At 45.0% G+C, this 27956-nt stretch overlaps 1 protein-coding gene across 1 annotated transcript in view; it reads left to right on the forward strand.

Annotated features, from left to right (window-relative positions):
- Positions 1–27956, forward strand: part of MYO16 (myosin XVI) — a 532176-nt gene that overhangs the window by 270008 nt on the left and 234212 nt on the right. Inside the window, 3 exon segments of the mRNA XM_021065905.1 lie at positions 4442–4569; positions 10479–10584; positions 16665–16782. Coding sequence (XP_020921564.1) covers positions 4442–4569; positions 10479–10584; positions 16665–16782 — 352 coding nt within the window.

Here is a 27956-nt window from a genome sequence, read left to right on the forward strand (position 1 = left end):
AAACACTTTTTTTCAGAGTGTGTCATCTGTACAGGTATGAGTGGGAAATCCAGTCAGGGACATAGAGTGACCCGTTCGTACTTTTGGGTAAAAGCCACGGCCCTGCCATGTCAAGCCCTTGGCCTCAGGGAGTTTCCGCAGGTGAACCTGACACTGGGGGCCTGTGAAGGGCCCTCTCATATGCTACAGAACTGCATGTTTGGCTTCAGAAATCAGAATGGGGCAGGATCCTGCAGTCTTCTGACTGTTGATTGACAGGTACAGGAACAGTAGAAAATAAGGGGGAACTGATCCTGAAAGCAAGATCTTAGAGCTGGACTCAGAGAGGCCAGCAAAGGCTCGAGATGACCCAGTGAAGCCTACCCGATACCGTCCCATCCATGAAAGAACGCTGCACGTGTCCACTGCCAGAATCCACTTGTTCTCCGATGATACAGATGGGGGGGGGGAATAAGGTGAAACAGAGAGAGAGGGAAAAGAGGGGCTGACCCTGCCAGGCTTTGCTTGACTGAAGGAAAATGTGCCATAATGTTAGTAATGATTATGCGAGTCAATGGGGAGTCGGTGGTTTGTCAGCCACTCAGAAAACGAGACGTGTCTAGGGAAAACCTTCAAGGCTCAGTCGAAATAATTAAAGAAAATGTTGGAGTTCCTGCTGGGGCACCGTGGGTTAAGTCTCTCACTGCAGTGGCTTGGGTCGTTGCAGAGGTGCGAGTTTGATCCCTGGCCGGCGTAGTGGGTTAAGGGAACAGTGGCGGCATCGGCTGCAGCTGTGGCTCAGCTTCAGTACCTGGCCTGGGACCCATATGCCACAAGTGCGGCCATAATGAATAAATAAATAAGTACTCAAATAAATAAATGGAAAATGCCTTACATTAAAATAGTTCCTATCTGCATTACCTATTAAGTATAGAATCAACATTAAGCAAAGGATTACCAGGTGGTAGCAATGGAATATTCTAGAATATGAACTCTCATATCACATGAAAAGGAGATTTTCAAGAAAAGGGAACTGAGAAAGGATATTAGGTTCTCAGGCTAAGGGCTGAATTGGAGCTGTAGCTGCTGGCCTACGCCAGCAATCGCTGCTGACAACCGGGGATCCGAGCCACATCTGCAGTCTACACCACAGCTCACAGCAATGCTGGCTCCTTAACCCACTGAGCAAGGCCAGGGATCAAACCTACATCCTCATAGATGCTAGTCAGGTTCGTTTCCACTAAGCCACGATGGCAACTCTGGGATGCAGCTTTAACGCTCGAAATTACGTGTTGGCTGGTCCAGACAGAAAAGGTGTGTTTGCACTACCTAATGTCTGAAATTATGTGACACTGCGTGTCGTCCACACAGACTGAGTTCTCCTTCAGTCTGTTTCTTTTTGACAAGCACTGTCCCGAAGTCATTCTTGCATCCAGTCTTCCGTGGGTTCACTATAGATACATGCACATAAATACGCAATGAAAACCTGCATGTACCATTCTTTTCTATTTTAATTAACTCAGAAATATACGAACTATATCTTTTTACAACAAGAAATCTTCATGAATCAGTATGCTTTCAAAATTTTCCATAGGAAAAGGTTGGGTCTAGTTAATTCATTCTAAATGCCCTATGTGTTTTGTTGTATTAAGCACAATAATCTATATTTATTCATCAGTCCCTGTCATAGAATTCCTTCCTTGTTTTCTGCTCTTACAGAGAGCGCTAAAGATTATTTTGTGTGTACTTCTTGGCTCATAGTCGGAAATTTCTACAGAGCGATCCCTAGTGAAACCTACCTCTGTTAAGTTCAGAAGACACTGCCAAATTATTATACGTGTGTTTTCCAGCCCCGGAGAAACTTCATTTTGAAGTCAAGCTCCCCCGCTAACTTGCCACGTGACCTTGGACTTGTCACTAACTTTTCCTTGTGGTCCTTTCCTTCTCTGTAAACAGGACGACCATCTCACACCCAAGTTTTAGGTTTCTGGGAGGCTTGGATGAGTGCGTGAGTGTGAAATGCTGAGAAGAGCAGCACGTACCTCGCAAGGGTAGCTGTCATCCTCAGTTTTAAGCTGTTCTTGCTCAGCTGACTGATCGTTTATGTGTAATATGCCATCTTATTATTTGAAAGGACGTTTCCCTGGTTACCACAGTTTTTTCATCTTTTCTCATAGGTAGTGGGCTTTCTTTTCCATTTATGTGCATGGCCCAACTTTCTGTTTTGTTTTGCATTTTTTTCTTATTGATTTGTTAGAGTCATTTATAAAATGCTGATGATTTATTGATCGAATGAACAGCTTACTCTTCTGTGTCCTTGCTAGGGTTTTTGATTGGCTCATTTGTTCATTTATTTGCTTATTGTTTGCCCTGTCTGTGGCACACAGAAGTTCCAGGGCCAGGGATGGAACCCACCGCATAGCAGGAACAACACCGGATCTTTAACCCACTAGGCCACCAGGGAACTTCTGAGGTTTTTATTATTGTTATTGTTATTCTATGCATGGTGTTTATGGTTGAACAGGAGTCATTGCTGTGCTTGTGTGTGACCTGTATTCACTTACCCCCAGATCCTGAGAGTCCTATTCAATATACTTGTCCAATTGTGTTAACTTTGCGGTTCATGTTTGGGGCTTAAATTCACCTGGAGTTTGTTTTGACACATGGCAGGACATAGACGGCAACATTTGTTGACTTCACAGATAATTTTCTCCACAGCCTTCCCGCTGGGTCAGTGACACAGCCCCCATGGTACCGAGACCTCCATGGGGGGGGCCCAGTTGAGCTCCGTGGTCTGTTCGGTGGCCCCTTTTTCTACCCCTGCCCTAGAACCGCCGTGTGGAAGGGCTCTGGCTTTTGAATGCATCTATTGGGATTTAATGCACTCGGGAAAGTGCTTATTTCTGAGTGGACGGATCAGTCCCTTCCAAGGAGCACTTGGAATGGAATGTTCCGAGCTCTTCAGAGCCCACCCTTGCTCTTGCCAAATCTCTGATCCTTTACCCAGAGTCCCACCAGCCTGACCTCAAACCGCGTAGATGGGCTTTACCTCTTTTTGGTTCTATGCCGATGAGGTCTTATCGTACATTCTCAGGTGTATCTGATATATTCCTCTAAACATTACGTTTGTGAGAATCATTCCATTTTTTCTAATAGCTGTAAGTCATTGATTCTTCTTTGTCAAATGATTTCCTTGGAGTTCCCAGCGTGGCTCAGCAGTAGTGAACCCAACTAGTACCTGTGAGGACGTGGGTTCCATCTCTGGCCTTGCTCAGTGGGTTAAGGATCTGGTGTTGCTGTGCGCTGTGGTGTAGGTCGCAGATGGCACTTGGCTCTGGCGTAGGCTGGCAGCTGCGGCTCCAATGTGACCCCTAGCCTGGGAATTTCCATATGCCACAGGCGTGGCCCTAAAAAGAAAAGCATTTCTTTCCTCTATAATTTGAAATAATTTCAAACTTAGGGAAAATTTGCAGCCAAAGAGTACCAACAATTTTTTTCCATCAACCATTTGCAAATAACTTGCTGACACGTGGTCCCAACAACCTTGAATACATATGCTGTGTATGTCGGACAGACAGAGACCTTTTCCTGTGCAGCCTCCAGATGTCATCTGAACAGGGAGTCCCGCCAATGCGCTGTAGTCATTTCATCAAGGGCAGCATGCAGGTCCTCGCCTTTGTCCCAGGGGTTCCCAGAGACCCAGGCTCGGGCCACTGTCCCAAGGGGCTCTGACCACTGGGCTCCTTCACCTGCAGTGGGAGCAATTCCTCAATCTTCTCTTGCATGTCCCAATCCTGACACCTTTGAGAAATACAAGCCGGTTATTGTGCAAAATGAAAATGAAATGTGTCTGATATTTCTTCACGATGCAGAAGTCCTCCTGGCTTGAGGGTTTGTTCTGATAGAACAGAAGGCACTAGAAACGCAAAAGGACTAACCATCCCAGCGCTGAGTCACCATGGCAACCGTCATAAATCACTATTGCACTGAATCTAAGTTCATTTTACTTTATTTTCGTCTGAGAAATTGGTGAATTTGTCTGTTTCAACCGCAGCTGCTTTCTATTCTCATGAAATGCCCTTTTTGCCATCTTCTGTTGCCGAAATTAAATGTTGCGGAGAGAAAGTGTTATTTGATAGAAGTGCCGCAGTCTCGGCTTACTTCCGGGCTGGCTGTTGAACTGCGTTTTTGTGAGTTGCTCCTTTCGAAGACGGCCGCATAACGCAGAGCCTGCCACCAAGTGATGGGATCAGATGCAAGCCTCCTTTTTGTGTTGTCATTAGGGAGGCTTAGCATGTGCTGAGAAGGGCATCTTGGCGCAAATGGTTTGTATGTGCACATGAGACTCCAGGTGAGGGATTGATATGCTTTTGCGCATGGGAAATATGTCAGGTGCGTCAGGCAGTGAAAGGTCCTGGATCCTTTTCATAGACATCCCTGCCTTTGCGTTGCCCTGCTGCAGGTGTCCCAGCTGTACCTGAGCCAATCCGGGCAGCCCTGCTCCTCGCTGCCGCCTCACCTCTTCTCCTGCGCGGAGAGAGCCTTCCACCAGCTTCTCCAGGAGCAGAGACCTCAGTGTTTCATTCTCAGGTGAGCCCGCCCCTCACCCTCTGAAGCTCAGCTCTGCCCTGGGGCTTTTGGCGCAAAACTGTCCTCATTGCTTCTGGTTGATGTGTGTTTACTTCCTCCGCCTTTTGTGACTCAGTGTGATTTTGCAAGGAGTACACATGACGCGTTACAACAGAGAAACATCTGTTTTATTAGAAATGGCCCCAAGGTGGCTGAATCGATATCAATAAACTTAACCTGGAACTGTCTGTTTTGAAGATTTGCAGCAGAGAGCCAGTGTCTTGCTTTCAAACTTACAAAAAGCAAGAGGCAAGTACCACTCTTCTCTGAAATAAGGTGCTGAACACAATATCAGGTACCACCCTGAAGATGTGGTTGTTTCCTCTGCTTCTAGGCATTTGCTTTTGCTTCTCAAAATCTAATGCTGATATTATCTCCTGAAAATCAAGATGCTGAGGAGATATAATTAACATTGGAGCGGGAGTTCCCGTTGTGGCGCAGAGGAAACAAATCCGACTAGAAACCATGAGGTTTCGGGTTTGATCCCTGGCCTCCCTTGGTAGGTTAAGGATCCGGTGTTGCCGTGAGCTGTGGTGTAGGTCTCAGTCACGGCTCAGATCTGGCATTGCTGTGGCTGTGGCGTAGGCCGGCAGCTGTAGCTCCGATTCAACTCCTAGCCTGGGAACCTCCATATGCTGCGGGGGTGGCCCTAAAAAGACAAACAAACAAACAAAAAAACGTTGGAGCAGAAATTCTTTGCATTAAAGAAGAAGTGCACCTGGAGTTCCTGCTGTGGTGAACCGGTGCTGGCGGTGTCTCTACAGTGCCGGGACACAGGTTTGATCCCTGCCTAGCACAGTGGGTTAAAGGAGCCAGTGTTGCCGCAGCTTGCAGTGTAGGTCGAAGCTGCAGCTGCGATTCAATCCCTGGACCTGGACCTTCATATGCTGCGGGATAACAAGAGGGGGAGAAAAAGAAGTGAGTGTACCTAAGAACTAGGGGTGAATATGATTATAGAAATATTGAAGTATTAACATAAGATCTGCCTCGAGACTTATGTTTTGTATCAGGCCACACCTCCACAAGAGGAAGACCTTGGCTCTGCATCGTTGTTATCAGTCACAAGGGTGGAAAACTGAACGTGTAAATAAAGCATCGCCCGACTGGAGTCCACGTGAGATAAAAGGCGAAGCCTGGAAAGAACGAGGAACATTTACGTATTTAAACACGCACTTCTTTACAGACTCGTTCCATTGTTAATTTCGTCTAAGATTCCATGGAGGGTTAGACAGATGGTTGCAAGCTTTAGGCGCTGGTTTTCAAACAGCACACAAGTAGTTTTCATACCCGTCCTGAAGTGTCCCCTGGGGTGGGAGAGGCACTGGGCTGGTGGGGTGAGGGGCCCAGGCATTCTTTTTTTTTTTTTTTTTTTTAGGTCCACACTCATGGTGTATGGAAGTTCTCAGGCTAGGGATCAAATGGCAGCTACAGCTGCCGGCCTCCGCCACAGCCACAGCAACACCAGATCTGAGCTGAGTCTGCAACCTACACCACAGCTCTTGGCAACGCCTGACCCTTAACCCACTGATCGAAGCCAGGGATCGAACCTGCATCCCCAGTCGGGTTCATGACCCCTGAGTCACAGTGGTTATTCCCGGCGCAGGCACTCTTGAATCAAACTCTGTTTTTATCCGCTGTCTCTACTGGGTTTCCTGGTCTACCTTAGACAAAAAGGGAGCCCTCTTTAAAAACTGTGAGGAGGTGGGGAGTGTGTAAGGTCCTGACCATACTGATGCCAGGGTTTATTGAGAACTTACTCGGTCCCGGAGCTTCCACTTGGTGCTTTCGTGGGCTTTTCGTGGGCTATCTTGTCCATGGCCTTCGCCAGCCTACAGGAGAGTTTTATACTTGATTATGAGTCTTGCCGTTTTTAGGGATCCAGTGCTGAGCATTAGAAGGCGGGGTCATGTGTCCAGGGTCTCAGGACTAGGAAATGGTTAGTGTCTGGGATGCGAGGCCAGTGGCCTGGGGTCTGAGCCTGAGTGAAGCAAACCCACACTTAGCCAACTCCAGAGCGTGGCTCGCCAGCGTCGCTGACCTCAGGCTCTCAGAGGACCCCAGCCTCCCTAAAAGGATGGTCGCAGATCCGTGGACTTAACCAAATTCTCACTGAATCCACTTAGTTCCCGTCAAAGACTTTGCTCCTTCGCCAAGCGGGGAGGAGCCAGGGGCCCGCATCCTGTGGGAAATGCCCTGTCTGGAGTCACTGGGTCTAGAAAGTTCTCTCCCTGAAGAAACCTGCTTGCCTTTGTTTAGCTCAGCGATGTCTCCACATACCTGCTCGTGGAATTACGTGTCAATGGTCTGATGACAAATACTCCTTTGGGATGTTTTTAAAAGCTCACAAGGCCATAGACCCACCACTTATTCTGGAAAAAAAGGGTTTCTTCATTCAAGTTTGAAGAAATGAAGAGCCCATCTGTGGTCACAAGGATGTAGCCGTCTCTTCTTTCAGGACCTGGGTTGGTCTGTAACTTCATCTCCTTGATTTTCCTGCCTCAGATAAGGCTTCCTGCACTTACACTAACACATTAAAATGAGTAAATTTAGAATTCAACAAAATACATTGCTTTAGAAATTGTTTACGGGAGTTCCCATTGTGGCGCAGAGGTAATGCACTTGACTGGTATCCATGAGGTTGCGGGTTCGATCCCTGGCCTTGCTCAGTGGGTTAAGGATCCGGCGTTGCCGTGAGCTGTGGTGTTGGCTGCAGAAGCGGCTCAGATCCCGTATTGCTGTAGCTGTGGTGTAGGCCAGCGGCTGCAGCTCTGATTTGACCCCTAGCCTGGGAACTTCCATGTGCTGCGGGTGCAGCCCTGAAAAGCAAATATATATGTATATATATATATATTTATTGAGTGTCTATTGTATCCCATAGCATTTACAAAGGAAAATGTTAAATTTGGGGAATGGATGGCTTACACAGGACCAGGCCGGGATATTTTAAATTTGGCTTTCCAATTTTATTTCTCATTTTGTTCTTAATTATGGGCTCCAGTAGCCCACTAGGCTTCATTGTGAGGCATAGTTCTGGATAACTTTTAGATCTGTGTCCTGGACTGCAACTGGCGGTGTGAAGCACACTCTTATCTAGCCTACCTTTCATTTTCTGAAGCCCTAGATAGATGCTTTTAATTAATTGCATGAGCATGTGTGACAAATATCCATTATCCCAACAGTTTGCCGAGCAAACCTAAATTAATATTATGCGCTGACCATACAACGAACTTGTGAAATAAGCAAACAGAATTTGCCCTTGCCCTGCGCTGATTTAGCAGACGAGGATGTTGACATAATCGTCGCATTTTGTGTGGGTCCCGTCACCAGCCCACATGTTTGGTCAGTTTCTGGTTTAATTGTAGACTTGAGTTTTTAGAGCAAGGAATGTTTTTGGACCATGTTGAACTGGGATTTTTTTTTTTTAAGGTATAGTTGATTTGCAGTGTTGTGCCAGAGCCCGCTGTGCAGCAAGGTGACCCAGTCATATATCTGTGTAATTCCCTTGCTCTTGGTCCCTCCCAAGAGACTGGATAGAGTTCCCTGTGCTGCACAGCAGGGCCTCACTGCTTATCCATTCTAAGTGTAATGGAACTGGGGTTTTGGTTTTACCTTGAAGTCCTATGAAGCTGAGCCTATCAAATCCATTTGTTTTCCTTATTTCCTTATACTTTTTTACACAAATTTAAGGGCAGCTCAGTGGTCATGGGGGATTTTGTGGGATGGCTGAAAGGCATGCGGTTTTGAGCTAGCTGAGGGAGTTGATCGTTTTCCCTGCATGTGGGAGGCCATGGTGGAGACAGGAAAGAGGGACCAGCATAAGCTCCTTTGGTCCCCCCACCCTCGGGTGGCCTCTGTGTCTCTCTCTGCAAGACCGCAGACCCAGCCCTTTTCCCGCGTGCTCCGTGGATGCTCGGGAAGTGCTGGTTGCCTGTGTAATGTTGGCTACGCTCTGCCTTCCCTGCTGCCTCTTCCCCGGGAAGGAACACGATTCCTGCCTCATCCGCAATCCTCCTTGGTTTCTTCCAAGAGCCGACCTTTCCTTTCATCCACCGGTGCATGGCCAGCCGTGCCCCTGGCTCCTTACTTATCTTTATGCCTTATTTCTGCACCTACTGTTTACTTGAGCTCATCCCCAGGCGATGGCATAGGAAGCCTTTTTACTCCAAAGCCTGATGGACTCCAGCACAGAGTAGTGGAGTCAGGAGGTTTCAATAGAAGGAAGAAGCGATATTTGAAAAAAGGAAAATAGTATTTTCGAGATTGATCCCTGAGTGTATGCAAGAAAAATCTTTTTAATAAACAAGATGCAGACTTTCTGTTGTTGCTCAGCGAGTTAAGAACCCAACAAGTATCCATGAGGATTCAGGTTCTCTATCTGGCCTCACTCAGTGGGTTGAAGATCCGGCATTGCCATGAGCTGCGGTGCAGGTTGCAGATGTGGCCTGGATCTGGCGTTACTGTGGCTGTGGTGTAGGCCAGCAGCTGCAGCTCCGATCGGACCCCTTCCTAGCCCAGGAGCTTCCATATGCCGCAGGTGCAGCCGTAAAAAGAAAAAAAAAAAAAAAAAAAATTGGAGACATCAGACTATGTTGCTGGTAATACAATGTTGTAACACAAAGGTAATTGTAGGCAGATTTCCATCATGAAAGATCTAGATGTTTCTGCTGTGAAATTACAAGGTTAAAAGGAAAGGCCTCTGGACCAGAAAAGGATCGCTTTGTCTTGGGAAGGTCACTGTCACCTGCTCCCAGGAGGCTGCCAAGGTGGTTGCTGTAAAAGCAGTTACAGTGTTGGGTTGGCACAGATGAGGCAAATGGAAGCTTAGCAGCTTGAGACGTGAATCACAGAATGAGGTGTCAGTTTCTCTTCTGGCAGATACCCTTTAATCAAATTCATTAGAACAAATGTTCAAGGGAGAAACCTGAAAAAAATCCTAGTAAAAGAGCTTTGTATGTATTTTCAACGTTTGGGGATCAGATGCGCAAAGATTGTTTGTATGCGTATTCCCTCTGGATGCAGTGAAACTTTATCTCAGCCGGCTTTGGTATGGTAATTATTGTATTTGGAATGGTATATTAACCCTATATTGCCTAGTCTCAGGCAGAGAACATAATTATTATTTAGAGAAATTCGGTCAGTTATGAAATATGCCTGGAAAGTAGCCCACCCGTTGTCATTTTACGGAGCAAATTTGGCTGGTGCTTGTTCCTAGATTGACGGCCGATGGAAAAGGTGAAAGGTCAAAACTGACAGCCGCCTCCAGAGGAATCAGGGCCGTTTTAGGATCCGCCGAGCACCGGCAGGTCACACCTCGTGCTCCCAGCTGCGTGTTAGGAGCTGTGTGCTTGAGGATCATTTGGAAAAAAAGAGAAGGAAAACTCACGAGGACGTAATGACTTTGCCAAGGAAGGTGTCCTGTCTGTCCTGAAGACTCGGAAAGATTTAACCATGGCTGAGCCCTGCGGCTCACCACACACGCTTCCCCGCCCTGCAGAGCGGAGGACACGTGCGCCACGGGCATCTTGCTTTTCAGCCTAAGACTTTCTGCTACACGGTGCGGCTCTACTCTGTGAGATACTGGGCAGGAGACATGCATCACATACGTGCCTAGTTCTAAACACACACACTTACCTGTTGTATACACAGAGTAGTATAACGCAGAGAGTCCAGCAAATATATACTCTGTATATGATAGAGTGCATGTTTGCTCAATATTTTGGATGAGCGAAGCAACAGCAAGAGTGACCTGATGCCAAAATCTCCTTCAAAGGCGTCAGGCCATTTCCTCAGCTTCCTTGTGTCTGAGAATTCTCTCCGGTCATTTAATTTTTTTTTACCACCTTCTCCTTTTTTTTTTTTTTTTCTTGTAGTGGAGAGAGAGGCTCTGGAAAGTCTGAAGCCAGCAAACAGATAATGACACACCTCACCCGGAGGTCTGGCTCCAGCAGGACTCCATTCGATTCCAAACTTAAACACGTGAGTCTCTTGCTTGGGTTGGAGACGATGGTGAGGCAAGGAAAATGTGATTTACAAACAAGCTGGGATCTTGAGAGGCCACAGGTTTACCCATACGTTGGTCAAAGTTTGTGGAAGTAAAAAGAAGAAAGCTTGAGCCCTGTCACAGATGAATGCGGTTCAAGTGAAGGTTGATTTTATGCTATTTATTGAAAAATGTTGTGGACATCCTCGTTCTGTATTTGCTCAGGATAGTTGGATTGAAAATATGTAAGAGAATTCGAGTTTATTGTTGACAGAGAAAGTGACACTGGTGTGTAGCTAGAAAACAGTTGGGGGGATTGGCCGCTTTGGTGGGGGATTGTTGAGAGCTGATTGTGAAATTCCACTGCATGTAGAAGAATCAATCATGGTAAACCTGCATGGCATTGATGGGCAACTCATAAGGCTCGAACCCCCAAACTGGCATTGTGTGACACATAAGCTTGTATCAGCTTAAGGCGTACGACACAGTGACCTGATAAATGTACATACCGCACAAGGATCACGGCCACGGGCCCCGTTGACATCGTCACCACACTTAGTTACAGATTTTTTTCTTTCCTCTTGTGGTTAGAACATTTACGATGTAGTCTCTTAGCAACGTCCAAGTGTGCAATGCACAATTATTAACTCTAGGCACCACCCCATGCCTCACCTCGCCAGGACTTCTTTATTTTATAACTGGAAGTTTGTATCGGTTGACGTCACCCAAATTATGGCACATTTTTCAACAACGTGCAGTAACACTTGCTTTTGTTTGAAGACACCTTATCCCACCAGGTCGCTGACCTGAAACACTATCAGCGTTCAGTGGGGAACCACAAAGGCCTGTTAGCAGCTCGGGGAAAGGCCAAATTCCACACGCTGAAAAACTCAGACGTTTTGCTCAGGAGCTACCTGCAAGTGGATTGATTCTCTTGTTTGCACGCAGTTCTAGCAAGTTCTGCCAGCAGGGCTAACAAACCCAGCAGATTAGAAGGAGAAACTCTCTTTTCCATTTTTCTCCTGATGAAGACTGTGTGATAAATCAGTCCTACGATGCACCGAGGGCATCCTATGTGTTCACAAATGGCTTTAATCCATAAGCATTGATTAAGCTCAAGCTCTCTATTGGGCAGTGCGTACTTCTACAGCACGGATCAAAGTCATTTAACATTTCGGGTCAACGTGGGAGAAGTCGCATCCCCTCTTTGTCCAGAGATTGTAATATAGTGACCAATAACACTTGAGGATTAGAGAATCAATAAGGCGACACGGTTGACAAATAGACTCAGGTTACTTAGTCAAAAACCCGTGTATTGTCTTATTTGTAATAACAAGAAACAAGTGTCTCTATGTAAAGTATAGAGCAAAACGCTCATCTATTAAAGTAGTCCTTTGAGAAAAGAGCAGGCTGTGTAATTTCTAAAACGCCTTCTAGATCACCTTCCGTAGATGGGTTTTGCATTTTAGCGTAAGTGAATATATTCTAAGCTGCCTTTTGGGGGATAAGACAGATACAACTCTTCCAAATCAGTGACCATCTGGGGGCCAGTATTAGGTTGTCAAGGAGGAGTTCAAGTAACACTGTTTCTATTTCATGCGTCCGCTTCATTCATTCCTCCTGGCAAATCCAGGGTGTCGTAAATGAGGGCTTTCCAGCTTCAGATTTGAGGATGGCTTAAACCTCACGGCAGTTCTGCTTTGGGAGGTTTCCCTTTAAGTTCTCATCCACACGCATGCATTCAGTGGCTAAGACATTCTCGAAAATTTAGCCAGCTACTGCTTTAAAAAATTCCCCCTTTTTTTTTGCACAGCATCTAAGTGTATTTGTGGTAAAAAAAAAAATACAAGCATTGGAAAAATTGACTGCAAATCTTTGTAATATCACAAGGGTTCAGGGCAATTATGTGTATTTAAGAGATGGGCCAGGACTTGCCACATGAAAGAACAATTGTATTTCAGAGACGAGTAGAAAAGAACGCCCTTGAGGTGGAGACCTCCATGGGCCAAGGCTGTAAAAAAAGTCAGCACAAGGTAGGAAGAGCTCTGGGAGGTGGGGAGAAGCAAGTGGCTGAGGTAGATGGTGCGACACCCTCACGGAGTACCACTCAGCATGCAGGCGCAGGGTGCTGCCACATGCAGCCCGGCTCGCAGCAGACAGACACCTGTGCCTTCCACTGAGAGGCCCTGGTTGAGTCTCGACCCAATAATTGCAGCCCAGATCTTAACTCTAGTGAGAGACAAAGTCATCGATGGTTTTCCCATCAGCAGTTGCCCGGGAATGAACGAGGCAGGGCTAGAGGAGCAGGACCCGCTGGCATAGGCTTCAGCACACCTGGCAGAGAGGCCGGGGCCTGGAGGACGTCTTCCCTGTGACTTATGTCAGTGGCATAATGAAAGATTTATGCCTGAAAGGTGATGAGCGGGGGTGTGGGCTGCACAGTCGCAAACTGCAGGGCTCTGGGAGGAAGCTGGCCGTGGACCGGTGCCATGCTGTCCTGGAGAGCTGCCCTCCCCACGAAGGGGCTGCAGACCGAGAAAGAAGGACATGGCCTGGTGTCCGCAGGTGAGCTCCAGAGATGGCTTGTGGCACTTTGATGCAGGTACCACACATTTTGTTAAGGGACACAGGGCTGTCGCCTTTCTGGATTTTCACCTTGTACTTCAAGGATCCTGTCTTAAAGGTCCACATGGGTTTACTTCCTGCCTCTGAGATGGGCCTTAGTGTGAGCTTTTCACCTTGGGCGGATGGGTTTGAATCCTGTCTCTGCATCCCTTTTTCGGCACCATCTCAAAACAGCTGAGATCAGTAAAGGCGGCTGCTATTTCTGGTCCCTGTATTTGAATTTACAGTTCTGGTAGCTGGGACTTTCCGTGGCAGTAGGTTTATTGGAACATCAAAGTCATGTTTTGGGAAAAAACAAAAAAACAACAAAAAAAACCCACAATTGCCTGGAACTTTTCGCTAATCCTGGCCCAGATGAGTTTAACTTTAAAACATATTCAATTCCATTTCAGCTGCTTAAATAAACATTTCTTGAGCAACTGCTTTCCCAGTGCACAGTGGTGGGGTCAGCTTGATTAAAGCCATGGATTTTTTTTATTCGAGAGGCTATGAGTTTTTGCTTGGAGAAAATAAAGTAGATTAACTACTTCCAGACTAATAGTGTCTAACTTTTAGTGGCAGAACTATGATAATTTTATGGAAAACATTACAATATAAATAGAAACAAAGCATGCCAATAAAATGTGAATCAGTAAACACCGAGGACATGTGTGCTTGCTTCACTTTGCCTATATTTTTTAATTTAAATGTTATTACTGCCCACCATTCTATTTTGTTTTGAAGTCACACTGAGGAGTGGAACGGGACTGGTGGCACTTTTTCGGTGTCTTTGTGGACATTTGTTTGGTGCCACCTATTGGCTGAGTGGCTGATTAAAGATAAAAAACCCTCATTTCACTTTTAGCGGTGTTTTAAATCTTGAATTATGGTCCAGCAGTGCGCAATGAAAGAATGCCACACATTTATATTTTGTTCAGTGGTTTTAGCTTTCTGTTACTTTGCTGCTTGTCTGTCTGTATTGTTCTTATGATACAGTGGTTAAGCACACCAGTTTTGCAAGAGATTGCTAAGGTTTCAAACCCCAGTCCACGCTTTATAAGCTCTGAACCTTTGGGAATTTACTTAATCTGTTAATTTCCTTTTCTAGAAAATGGAGACACTAGTAGTGAGAATTAGAAGAAGTTATGTGTATATATGTATGCACGTACACATACATACATACATATATTTGTGTGCATATGGTTACATACAATGTACATATAACTTCACATGTATATCATATGTAACATATATGTGTATGTATAGATCTATCTGTATACATGCAGTTCCTGGCACATAATAAGCACAACAGAAATGCTTTCCACCATCATTAACAAAAGCAAAAGTCACACTTATTATTTGCTGAGTGCTTACTGGGTGCCAAGCACCAAACTGAGCTCTTCACATAACCTGCCGCGTATCACCACTGAAAAGGTCATTCTGTTTAGAATAAAGTAAGTGGGATTTGGAAATTTATGAAACTTGCTCAATGTTATGTAATTGTCACCAGCAGAGCTGGCATGTGGGGACGTCTCACTTCAAAGCACACGCACTGGTGGAGTCCCCATGGTGGCTCAGCGGCGACGGCCCTGACCAGTATCCGTGAGGAGGTGGCTTCGATCCCTGGCCTTTCTCAGTGGGTTGGGGATCCTGCGTGGCTGTGAGCTGTGGTGTAAGTCGCAGACATGGCTCAGATCCTGCGTTGCTGTGAGCTGTGGTGTAGGCTGCTGTAGCTCCAGGTGGACCCCTAGCGTGGGAACTTCCATATGCCGCTGCTGCAGGTGCGGCCCTAAAAAGCAAAAAAAAAAAAGCAATGTATTGAACCACTACCGTGTACTTCCTATTTGGCACATGTCATTAATTATCTTTTATATTCCTTTTATATTATAATAATAAATATACTATCAGATACAATACCAACACAACTAGAAGCCAAAGTGTTTTAAAATTTTCATTCTATTTCCTTTTTATGAATGTTTAAAGTTGTTTAATGTAATATTATAAAGGTTTAAATGTGATCGAATCACACTATTAATTTTGCTGTATAGTTATTTCATATTGATTTGTTGGAAAAGAAGCAAAAAATAGGAGCTTCATAAATACTATTTCAAATTATTTCTCAGAGACATTTCTGCCATTACTGCTATCATGATCATTGAAGAAGATTATTATAAAGAGACATAAATTATAGGGTTTCTATAGCGATTCAATGCTTCTTTCTAAAAGTTCAGACTTCAAAAAAACAGACGTTTCAATGTATTTCACGGTTACCACGTTTAGCACTTTGATTTGTGATTAGAATCCAAGTATTGTTTTATAATCTTTCAAAGTATAAAATACTTCCAAGTGAATTGAATGCCTTAGTATAGAAGTATCCAGAAAGTTAAAAATAAGCAGCAAAGTTTTTTTTTAATTTAGAATAAAATTCTCAAAAAATACCATCATCAGAGATTATAAAACACCACCCACTCTATCAATAGAGTATAGTTGTGCCCCCTTGTGGCTGACCTAGAAACTGTATTTAGCATGTCAGTACTTTAAAAGATGCAGAAAAAGACCTTTGAACCTTCCAGGTTTTCATACGTTTTGGAGAATTGCTTGGTCATCATCATTATCACAGGCACAGCCAATGGGGGGGAAGAAATGACATTTGCTCTAGAGTCAATTTTTAGGGAAATATTTCAGGAAAGAATTTCAGATGCCAGGGTTGATCTGAACAGCTGTATTAACAGCATTTTAAAGCCGCCAGCGCCCATTTCTGAAAGAGCACTTGGCGATAGAACACACTGGGTCAGACAGCTTCATCTAGAATTCGCAGTCCTGCTTCTACGGGGAGACTGTAGGCTGGAGCAAACACGGGGTGCGGGAGGCTTACTTAGGGGCTCAGGGTGGAAAGGAGTAAATACAGGGTCAAAAGAAGGTTGTAGATGAAGGCATTATTTTTAAAGAAATTCTGACTGTTGCTTATATTAACTCTCCCTCTTCCCAAGCCACAGAAGCACTTCTACTGTTCTGATCAAGTTAGAAAAACGAGGTAGCATGTGCTGATTGTGTGTGTGTGTGTATCTGAGTGTGTATATGTGAGTGACCACGGGTGTATGTAAGTATGAGTGTGCATGCGTGTGAGTGTGTATCTGAGTGTGTGTGCGTGCACTGTGTGTATCTGAGTGTGTGCGTGCACGCGTGTGAAGAGAACGCCCTTCCCCACTTGCCCGGGGAGGAAGCGATGGGAGGGAGCCGTGTGCTCTGTGTAGTGGTATTTATCAGTATCTTGTTACCATGAGCTGCCCTTCGAGAGGGAGGATGCTAGCCGTTTGCCACGGAGGAAAGCGTGACCTTGAGAATCCACTGTCACCTTGACCGGACAATAGGGAGCCTCTTCGCTGGGGGGCTGTTCTTGCCTCTTTGATATTGTTGCCCGATTTTATTTAAACAAATGAGTAGCTCAGTACATGTTTCATTTTTGCTACAGGTCATGGGCATCTTAGAAGCCTTCGGACATGCCAAGACCACCCTCAATGACCTGTCCAGCTGCTTCATCAAGTACGTGGAACTACAGTTCTGCGAGAAGAAAAAACACCTCGCTGGAGGTAAGTGTAAGATTAACGAGGGCAGCTCTCGGGAGCTGCCAGAAGAGGGCAGAGAAAACCCAAGCACAGGGATGCAGACCCCGGGACCCATGTGCATGTGTGTGTGTGCACGTGTGTGTGTGTGTGTTTCAGTGTGAACACCCAGGGTGTCAGGTTATGATTTTTTAAATTACTGTGAATTGAAAAACATTCGGAAAAGGAAGGCGAACCTTGCAAGACAGTATTTGCGTCAACTGTGTAACGTGAAACCAAACCAAAAAATAGCTGAAAGGCATCACACTTGCTGAACATAGAAACAAATTCAAATACTCAAAATGAAGGGTGCCTCGAGCATGTGATTTCTTCATATGCACACACTGAAATCTATTTTAACTAAAACGGAATCTATATCTTTAAAGCGACTGACTTAAAACAAATCAAAATATCGGCATGATCAGCCAACTAAACCCAAACGGAACTGTTTCTTGTTTGAGTTAAATATTTAATGTGCACTTTCTGAAAACCCCTTATTTGAAATTCAACTAATTTAGAATTCAGTTAGGATTTCATATCTTGCAAATCAAATTGAATTATCCATGCAAATTAATAACATGAATACAGTTGTAGATAGAATGCCTGAATCTACTTGGAGGAGGTCAAGTATTTTAAAAACTTACAACAGCTGTCAGCACACAGCCGATTACTCATTGTAATGATCTTTCAAAGAGATCAATTTTATTTGGCATTTCAGGTTACCTTTGGGAAACAAAAGTCACTTTGAACCATAATTTAGAAACAAATAACCTATATTTGGCAGTAAGTGTATGTCAAAATCGCATTGTTACTAGATAAAAAAAATGCATAGAAGGAGTAAGAAAATTTAGCTTTATTTTATTTAATCAATTAATGAATTTTATGGTTGCACCTGTGGCATATGGACGTTCCCGGGCTAGGGGTTAAATCAAAGCTGCATCTGCAGCCTGCGCCGCAGCCATGGCAACACCATCCAAGCTGCATCTTTGACCTATGCTGCAACATGTGACAATGCCGATCCTTAACCCCCTGAGTGAGGCCAGGGATCAAACCCGCATCCTCATGGACACGGTGTCAGGTTCTTAACCTGCTGAGCTACAACGGGAACTCCCAAAAGATCATTTTAGATGTTGAAGTTAGAGCCTGAAACTCTGCAGTAGGAAAGTTTGGGTTTGTTTTTAATCTATGGCTGAGAGCTCTGTTTGAAGGTCTGCCAGTGCAGGAAAACCTCAGAGGAGAAGTGCCTTGAGCCTCTAACTCTGGTTTCACCCCTTCGTTTGTAAGGCCCCGCTCTGAACATCCTTCCAAGGGAAGGCCTGGCCACTTCAGCTATGAGCGTGATTCCCCCCGGAGCGTTCAGACACCGGTGATGGGGCCGTTGAGGTGGGGGGCTTAGGAAGTGCCAGAGGCTGTGCGCTCCAGCCCTGCTACTCCTGGCCGACCCCAAAGCCCACTCCGTGTAACCTGGAGCTGGTTAGACATTCCGTCTCCCAGGCCCCCCTGCAGACCCCGGGGTTGGGGCTCTTTACAAGGTTTCCTGGCCATTCGGACCAACACTGAAGTTTGAGAGGGGTGGTCCTAGCCCCACCCGAGGGAGGCTGGACCTTAGGGATTCTGCACAATCTTGCTTGGAAGGAGGCCCAGCTGGTCCCTGGGTCGGTATTCTCTTTACGGAGGGAAGATACAGTCCGTGGCTTCTGCCAGTGTCGGTCATCAGTGATGCCATTTACCTTTCCTTCTGAAGAGCGTGTACCCTGAGCTCCTCTGGAACACGCTGACTTAGAAAATAATTATACGCTATATGAAACCAGAAGTGGAACGCTTACACGCGGAGCCTTCTGCTAACCAGCAGGCTATTAGCAGGAATGCCAGCACCACAGACCCACAAATACCTGTCACGCGGCTTCCGCAGGCTGCTTACAGTGACAGGGTGACAGCAAATATTCCTACGGATGAACCCGAAGCGCTTCCAGACCCTGACATGCCCTCTGGATCATTAAAGAGCTGTGAGCATCGATTCCGTGTACGTTCAGCCTTGCACGTAAGAGCTTATTCTCTTGGGAGCACAGGCGGTGATCCAGGCTTCCACGGGGGGCAGGGGGGAGCCCCCCCCCACTTTCCGCCTTGTTCTTCTGCTCCTTCTGCTCCACATTAACGCGCTGGGTTCAGTTCCTACTGAGGTGTGTTTGCTAGCCTTCCACCGTGTCCTTAGAATCTGGCAAAGTGATTCTGAGGTGGTTTTCACGTGCTTTTGTTTTGTTGTTTTTTGGTATTGGTTGTTTTGTTTCTTAAAGTATAAAACAATTACTAACAACAAACATATAAAGTCGGGCCTGGTTGAGACCACATTAGAAGGCGTGTGATGCCTAGAACAGGCTTGGCTGGAACATCTGGAGAGGGCGGCCCAGGGGTTCCACCCTCTGTTGGGTATTTCAGAGGGAGAACGAGGAATGGGCTCAGAGAATGTTTATCAGGAGAGTGAAGGTTCAAGTGCGTGTCTTCAGAGTGAGCAGAAGGAGCTAAAGACATTGACCCTGCAAAGCAGGGACTCAGGGGAGATAAGAGAAGTGTCCGCAGACACTCGCTCCCACAGAGAAAGGAGCCTGAGAACAAGGATGCATTCTTTGTGCTGCAAGGAATTGGTGGATGATCCAGGAAGGAGCAGGCTTCCCTTCATGCCAAGGACACCCCCTCGGACCTCCTCCTGGTCTCGGCGCGTGTTCCCGTCTCTCTCACGTTTCAGCAGGATGCAAGAGCAGACACAGCGTGCGAAAGTAGCCTGACCTGGGGCAGGACACGAGGGAACATCCTGTGGACCCGCCTCCTGCCCCACGTCCTCTAGGTCCCAACATGCAGGACTTGGAGTTCCTGCGCCGGTGCAAAGAGATCAGTGGCGTCTCTGCAGCACCAGGACGCAGGCTCGATCCCCAGCCCCGCACAGTGGGTGAAGGGATCTGGTGGGGCCACAGCTGCAGCAGAGTTTGTAGCTGTGGCTCAGATCTGACCCCTGGCCTGGGAATTCCACGTGCCATGGGAGAGCCAAATAAGGGGGGAAAAAATGCAGCCCTCTGTTAACGCTGATGGGACCCTCCCATGGTGAGCAGAGTGACTGGAGAGCACTGGTGCTGGCAGCAGAGAAGAACAGAGTCCGTATGAGAAGCCGTAGATGTATTAATTCCCCGGGGGCTGCTGTAACAAAGCACCCCAAACGGGGGTAGGGAGCTTGAAACATCAGAAACCTACATCCACCTCAGTTCTCAGAGTCCCGAACTGAGATGCGCAGAGCCAGGCCCGCTCGGATATCTCTCGGGAAGATTTCTCTTCTGTGGGTTGAAGAAAAAGGGACATCTATTGTGCGTGTTTTCATTTTTCAAAATTATTTTCAGTCTAAGGAAAAGCGTCATCATTACTTCCCAGAACAGACACTGAATACTTCACGGAGCCACCAGTTGATGGGACACTGTTGAGTGACTGCATCACCTATAGATTCCTTCCCAAGGAAAGCAAAAGAGGCGTTCATTTAAATTAGATTCCTTCCCAAGGAAAGCAAAAGAGGTGTTCATTTAAATTAGATTCCTTCCCAAGGAAAGCAAAAGAGGCGTTCATTTAAATTACTTTACACAGTTTGAAAGAGAATGACGTCATTCAAATCAGTCCCATGTGCGATCCTTCTGACTTTTTTGACATTTTATTGGGGTATAGTTGCCTTAGAAAGTTGTCTTTGTTTCAGGTGTACAGTGAAGTCACTCAGTTACACATGTGTACGTATCCATCCCTTTTCTGATTCTTTTCCTGTACACGGTACGGAGTAGATTTCCCCGTGCTGCACAGTAGGACTTGTTGTTTATCTATTTTATATACAGTGGTGTGTATGTATTAATCCCAGCCTCCTAATTTATCCCTCTCCCACCATGGTAACCATAAATTTGATTTTCAAATCTGTGACTTTGTTTCTGTTTTGGGAATAAGTTCTTTTGTATCATTTTTTATTACTTTCCACATATTAGTGATCGCCTATGATGTTTGTCTGACGTACTTCACTCAGTGTGATCATTTCTAGGTCCATCCATGTTGCTGCAAATGGCATTGTTTCATTCTTTTTTATGGCTGAGTAATATTCCATTGTGTATATGTACCATATCTTCTTTATCCATTCCTCTGATGAAAGCCTCCTGAAGTTTGTATTCATTAAAATAGTTAATTAAATAGTAATCAGATTGGAGAGCGGTTTTTACACCTCCAATTCGGTAAACTGTGTGTGGGTTATAGGTTGATTGTATGCTTTCTGGTAGTCTAGGTTTCCTTACATTATCAATGCAGGAAGCAGTTATAATGATTTTATTGTACAGAGACTGCTGGCTTACTACTTTTAAGGTTGATGGATGCTGTGTGGTTCCTTTATTGATACTATTGCTTATACTTTCATCATTTAATACCAGAGCCTTAATCAGAGATGCAACCACAAAGTAGAATATAAACAAGTCTCACTTTTATGAAACATCAGCTCCAGAAAAGTAAGGATTGTTTCTTATTCTGAAGAAATTTTACTTAATACATAACCCTCTAACCTTGGCTCTCAGCCCAGGGTTTTCTCCCATCTGATTACTTATTTAATAGTATAAACTTTCTGGGTTCCCTAAGCCCCTCTTCCCAAGGGGCCGCCTTCATGCCAACTCTGTGGTCTCTGGCTCATGCCTCCCGTCCCTTGTTTCTCCTCCAGAACTTGTTAAAATCTGGAAGTAGTCCTCTCCGTCTGGCTGTTGTCTGTGTCTCCCCTCAGGATATAAATTTGTTGACGGAAGATAGCTTGTCTGTCCCATGTTTTGTTGGCAGGTATTAAGCATCTGCTGGGTTATTGACCCAGAGGCAAGGCACTGGGGACGAATGGTAACGTGAAGCATTAGCTCAGTTCAGGGAGAGAGTTGTATCAAGGCTTCACAGATTCATTCCTGCCAGCCAAGAACACCTGCTGCTGAGAGTGTGAAATAGATAAGGAAGTTATTACTATTCAACTCTGGTTGTTGTTATTACTTAGAGCCAGTTCTCTTGATAATTAGAGCTTGTGTGCTAAGGATGGAACCATCGCCGGCCTCCCGAGTGTGGAGGTGGGCAGAGCGCAGATGGGCTGAAGGGTCTCCAAAGGTAATGGGACCCAGGACCCACCTGTGGGACCTGAAATGTATGGGAGTTCCCATTGTGGCTCAGTGGGTTCAGGATCCAGCGTTGTCTCATTGAGGATGTAGGTTAGACTCCTAACCTTGCTCAGTGGGTTCAGGATCCGGCGTTGCCCTGAGCTGTGGAATAGGCTGCAGATGTGGCTCAGACCTGGCATTGCTGTGGCTCTGGTGTAGGCCCCCAGCTGTAGCTCTGATTCAGCCCCCAGCCCGGGAACTTTCATATACTGCAGATGTGGCCCTACAAAAGAAAAAAAAAATTTACTAATGATCAGAGACATTCCCCAATACATATGCTACTTGGGAGACTAAAACCTTAGAATGAACCCTTTGTCTTTCATGTTTTTTAAATTTGATTTCAAATAGACAAGCCAGAAGATAATGATGTCATCCTTAACTATCCTTAGTGTCCTTATACTCTCAACTGGACACTCCTTTAAAGTTTCAGAGTGCTCTAACTGTATCTCCTTTAAAGAACAGCATCTTTTAGTGCAAACAGCCTGGGCTTTGGAGAGAAGCCAGTTGGGTTTAAATGTGAAAAGGTCTCTAATAGGGTGTTCATGAGGCAATGTTTGAAAAGCCCCTAGCAGAGTGCCTGGAACACAGCAGGTGCTTCAAAAGGTGGGCTCTTCCCCTTGGAGTCCGCAGAAAGCCCGGGACCTTTGTTTCTTTCTGGCCCCATTTACAGAGGGGAAAGGACGTTAAGAGGGATGTGGCAGTTCTGGTGTCAGATTCAGGACCGGGACCCTGCTTTGGCCTCCTAGTTGAGGCACTGTCCCTGTACCACTCCCGGCGCTAAGGATCCTGGATAATGAAGACAAGAGAAGTGCCTGGGGGCAAAAGGGACACCGTTGGCTGTGCGGATTGGTCACTGGGATGCTCTTGGTGATTGCTGATGGACGGCGTGGGGATTTCTGGGAAGAGGTCCTGACTCGCTCTGTATCCATCACCACCTGGGCGGGCGGGGTGAGAGGGGTGCTGGGAGTTTCTGGACGTGCCTGGGAAGGGCACTGAGGGCAGGCACTTGTCCGTCTTGAAGGAAAGGGATTTTTTTTTTTTTCCTTCTTCTCCTTCCACCTTGAACAAAAATTGGTTCCCTCTGTAAAATGCTTGCACTGTCCATGGTGTTATATGTAACTGGCAGACATGTATATTTCTGCAATCCCAAAACTTTTGGGGCCACTCACATTGATTTCTGGGAAGGTGGAAGGTCGCAAGTATATTTCCAGTCCAGAAGACTTCTGACATAAAGCATTTTTTAAAGCTTACACGTCTTGAGAAGTCAAGAATTCCAAGAATTCGTTAGGAAAAACCTTCCTTTTGTGCATGGAAACTGCAGGAATGTGTCTGAAACCTTTTTTCCTTTCAAACCCAGTACTTTCCTTCCCCTATTCCAGTCTCAGTTCAGACACCACAAAAAGCCCTGCATTTTATTGCCCCCATTGGGGAGAATAGGAGAGTCTCCTGGAACTTTGCACTTTGGGGGTTGTTGTGTGTTTTCTTCCATCTAAAAGCTCCTTCGAGACGTATTTTTTTAAGTCCTACTGCTACGAATTCTGCTCATCCACAGCAATTTTATTCACTGCTGGAGGTGCGCGAACTAGGATGACTACTAATTACACTGTTTTTGAAAGATGAAAGGCATTGGAGCCGCTCTGTGATGTGGGAAGGGATTCGCTCGAAAGGCTGCTTTAAGTGAAGCAGGCATGAGGTCAGTCTCTTCCTCTGAGTGCAGCAGCATGATCTCCGAAGGTCACCCTCAGCCCTCCAATGTCACCTGATAGTTCTTTAGTTGATGGCCAGAAATAGGGACAACCATGACAGTTTAATTCCCACGTGTACAGATTTTTCAAAATATCCTCTCGAGCAGTTCATTACTGCAGGGTTAATGTTGTTTATCATAAATGGAAAAGTGTTTCAGCATTTTGCTTAAGAAGGATAAAGAGGGGGAAAAATTAGTAATTAAGATCTCAACTTGAAATTCTCGCCTGAAGGGATATTTTTTTTTTCTGAAGGGATATTTTGAAAGAGTCTTTCTTTAAAAAAAGATTTACTGATGTATAGTTGATGTACAATATCATGTTAGTTTCAGGTGTCCAGAAAAGTGATTCAGTTATACATATGTGTGTGTATATATATATTCTTTTCCATTATAGGTTATTAAAATATTCAGTATAGTTTCCTATGCTATATAGTAGGTCCTTGTTGTTTATATAGTTTATATACAGTATGTTAATCTCAAACTCCTAATGTGGCACCTCTATTCCCTTTGGTGACCATAAACTTGTTTTTTATGTCTGTGGGTCCATTTCTGTTTTTTATATTCTTTATGCATTTATGACAGCCTTTCTAGAAGGTGTCTAATGAGACAACATTTCTTAATAAGGTTTATTAATTTTGAGATTTTTTTTTAAGCACTGATAATCATGCTGACTGGCTAAATCGACCACTTAAAAAATTTGCAGAAGCAAAGCACTGGAATAGCGTTCCATTTGCTCAAATAGATTCACTGTATGAAGCCAAAACTGAGAGACCTCACTTGTTTTTCTTTTAGAGGCTGGACTCTGGAGTAATTACCACCAGACTCATCACACGAGATGTTGTTTATAGTTCAAATGGAGGGGGGATATAACTTATTTGCCTTCCTAAAACTGCTATCTTTTGATCCAAAAAAGTTATTGAGTGTGAAATCTTACTTCAGAAATGGAAAACATTCACAGCTGCGTTGAATGTTCCAATACGTAACTGTTTACCGACCATTCGTAAGGATAAGAATAAACCTCAATTCAAAATAGAAAGAACAGTCCAGAAACAATAGAGTTTTCGGCATGTCAAATCTATAGCTGTGAGTTCTGATTAACACTTGCGGCGTGCCGGATACATAGCTGTAAGCTCTGAACTGCCAGTCTGATCTCGGAAGGAAAACCAGGATTTTGATTCCCACGCTGCATACTTTCATCGTTGTCCGTTTCTGGTGAACGAAATTTCGACAGCATGTATTTGTGATGGGGCTGATGTTTGCTTTTGTAATGTTTAAAGGCAGAGGAGCAGAATAATGTGTATCAGGTATGGGCCCTGGTGGTACCGGTGCAATCACGGTAAACTAGTTAGGTGACTGGACACGCTTCACACTGGGCGCCTGTGGTTATAGACCGCCCCTTGTCCAAGGTACCTGTGTCAGTATGGACCACTCCTCCACACACCATGCCTTCACGCCCTTTTGTGATGTCAGCGTCGGTCTTGAAACCTTCGTGGCATCCTCTGTGTTAAACTGTAGCCGCATAAGTTCACATCATATGTGCCTTTGCCATAGTCAGTTTCTTCCAGTGTTTTCAGCAGTGAGAGGCCATTGTCCATATCAGTGGCCTTACTGGTGCAGCCATAAAACCCGATCTGTTCGCCGGTGCCTATAACAGCACTTTATAATCAATATCACTGATATACACCAGAGTAATAAGTATTTGCCGATTTTGAGACGTTAAGAAAATTCTGAAACTGAAGTTGGTGCCTCGGTTATAGACAAGTCTTGATTCGGATTATATTTGTGCACAAAAGTGTATGTTGGGTCAGGAACAGGGTAAGAATGTCCCTCTCACACCTCTTTTCAAGATCATACTTGAAGCCCTAGCTAATGTAATAAGCAAAGGGAATAAAAATATGCCTACTGGGAAGGAAGAAATCAAGCTGTGTTGCTGACATGATCGTTGAAAGTCCCAAAGAAGTCAGCATGAATGACAGTAACAACCACCAACTCCTGGACTAACCAGTAATTATATAGCAAGGCTTCAAGCTCGTAAGTTGGGCGATCCCATCGTGGCTCAGAGGAAACAAATCTGAAGGGTAACCATGAGGATGCCGGTTCGCTTCCTGGCCTCACTCAGTGTGTTAAGGATCCCCCTTGCCATGAGCTGTGGTGTAGACTCTTCTCGGATCCCGAGTTGCTGTGGCTGTGGTGTAGGCTGGCAGCTGTAGCTTCGATTAGACCCCTAGCCTGGGAACCTCCATATGTTGCTGGTATGGCCCTCAATAAAAAGACAAAAAACAAGATATACGGTTATTATACAGAAGTCAGTTGCTTTCCTATATACCATCCATGACAATTGAAATTTGAAATTAAAGACACAACAAAATTCCCATTAGCGCACACACACACAACTGACGTATAAATCTAGCCACACCTTTACAGGATCTCTTTAAGGAAACCTGCAAAATGCTGATGAAAGACATCAAAGAGGATGTAAATGGAGAGCTATTCAAGGCTTATAACACAGGAGGTTCAATACTGTGAAGATGTCACTTCTTTCCAACTTGATCCATAGATTCAACGCTCCCAGTAAAAATCCCTGGGTTGCCTTGTGGATACTGACAAAAAGTTCGTGCAGAGCATTAGAAGGTCCAAAAGAGTCGACATACCACTAAAAAAGAAGGGCAAAATTGGAGGACTGGCCCTACTCAACCTTGAGACTTATCGTAAAGCTGCAGTAATCAGGACAGTGTGGCAGTGATGCAAAAATAGACAAACTGACCAATGGGAGAGAGTAGAGAGCACAGCAATAGATCCCACACACGTAGTTACTGATCATTGGCAAAGGAGCAAAGGCAATTCAGTGGAGAAAAGGTAGTCTTTTCATTAATTTTGCTGGAACGATTGGACAGCCGTATGCAAAAAATAAACAAATATAGGCATTAAGATCCCACCGAAGTAGCTCCGAATCGATCATCAATCTAAATGTAAAAACAAAACTATAAAATTTTAAAAGATAACATAGGAGAAATTTTAGTTGAGTGTGGGTTTGGCAATGACTTTTTGGATACAGTGGCCAAAGCACAGTCCATAAGACAAGTCATTGGTAAGCCAAATTTCATTAAAATTAAAAATTTCTGTTCTGTAAAAGACACAAAGAGAATGAAGGGATGGGCCATGAGAGAAAACATTCGCCAAAAAAGGCATATGTGATTAAAAAAACTGTGGTCTACGATATACAAAGAACTCTTAATTCTCAACAGTAAGAAAACAAACATTCCAATTTTGAAAATGGACAAAATGTCTGAACAGACCTCTCATTAAGGAAGACAGACAAATGGAAAATAAGCTCCACATTATGCATCGTCTAAGAAATGCGAATAAAAACAAGGATGGACCACCACTGCACACCTGCTAGAAGGGCTAAAATCCAAAACACTGACAACACCGAATGCTGGCGCGGATGTGGAGAAACAGGAACTCTGCTTTACTGCTGAGCCGAATGCAAAACGGCACAGCCACTTTGGAAGACAGCTCGGCAGTTTCTTCCAAAGCTGAGCACAGTCTTGCCACATGATCTGGGAACCACACTCCTTGGCATTTGCACAGGAGCTGAAAACTTCAGTTATGCATAATGTAGACACAAATGTTTGTAGCAGCTTTATTCCTGTTTGCAAAAAATATGGAAGCTGCTGAGACGTCTTTGTGTAGGTGAGTGGATAAACAAACTGCAGTACCTTCCTACAATGGAAGGGTATTCACTGACAAAAAATGAGCTACAGAGACAAACAAGCAACTTTAAATGCATATTTTTAAGGGAAAGAAGCCCGTCAGAAAAGAGGGCTGTGTGATTCCAACTCTGTGACTTTCAGGAAAAGGCAAAATACTGTAGAGACAGTGAAAAGGTCATCCATCCATCGCCAGGGGTTAGAGGAGGGGTGCATAGGTGGGCCACTGATTTTTAGGGCCATGAAACTTTCCTCTGTGACACTGTCATGGTGGACACATGACATGCAAATGTTTTCCACCGGGTACAACTGGGCACCGCAAAGGGGGAACCCAGTAGAAATTAAGGACTTTAGTTAATCACAGTGTAGCAATGCTGGTTCCTGCATTGTAACAAATGTACCACACTAACGCCAGGTGTGGATAAGAGGGGAAACTGTGTGTGGCTGGGGAGAGGGTATGTTAGAACTCTCATACTTTCCACTGAAATTTTCGGGACCTAAAATATTTCTCTAAAA

Source organism: Sus scrofa, chromosome 11 (assembly GCF_000003025.6).
Source record: "Sus scrofa isolate TJ Tabasco breed Duroc chromosome 11, Sscrofa11.1, whole genome shotgun sequence".
Taxonomy (NCBI): Eukaryota; Metazoa; Chordata; class Mammalia; order Artiodactyla; family Suidae; genus Sus; species Sus scrofa.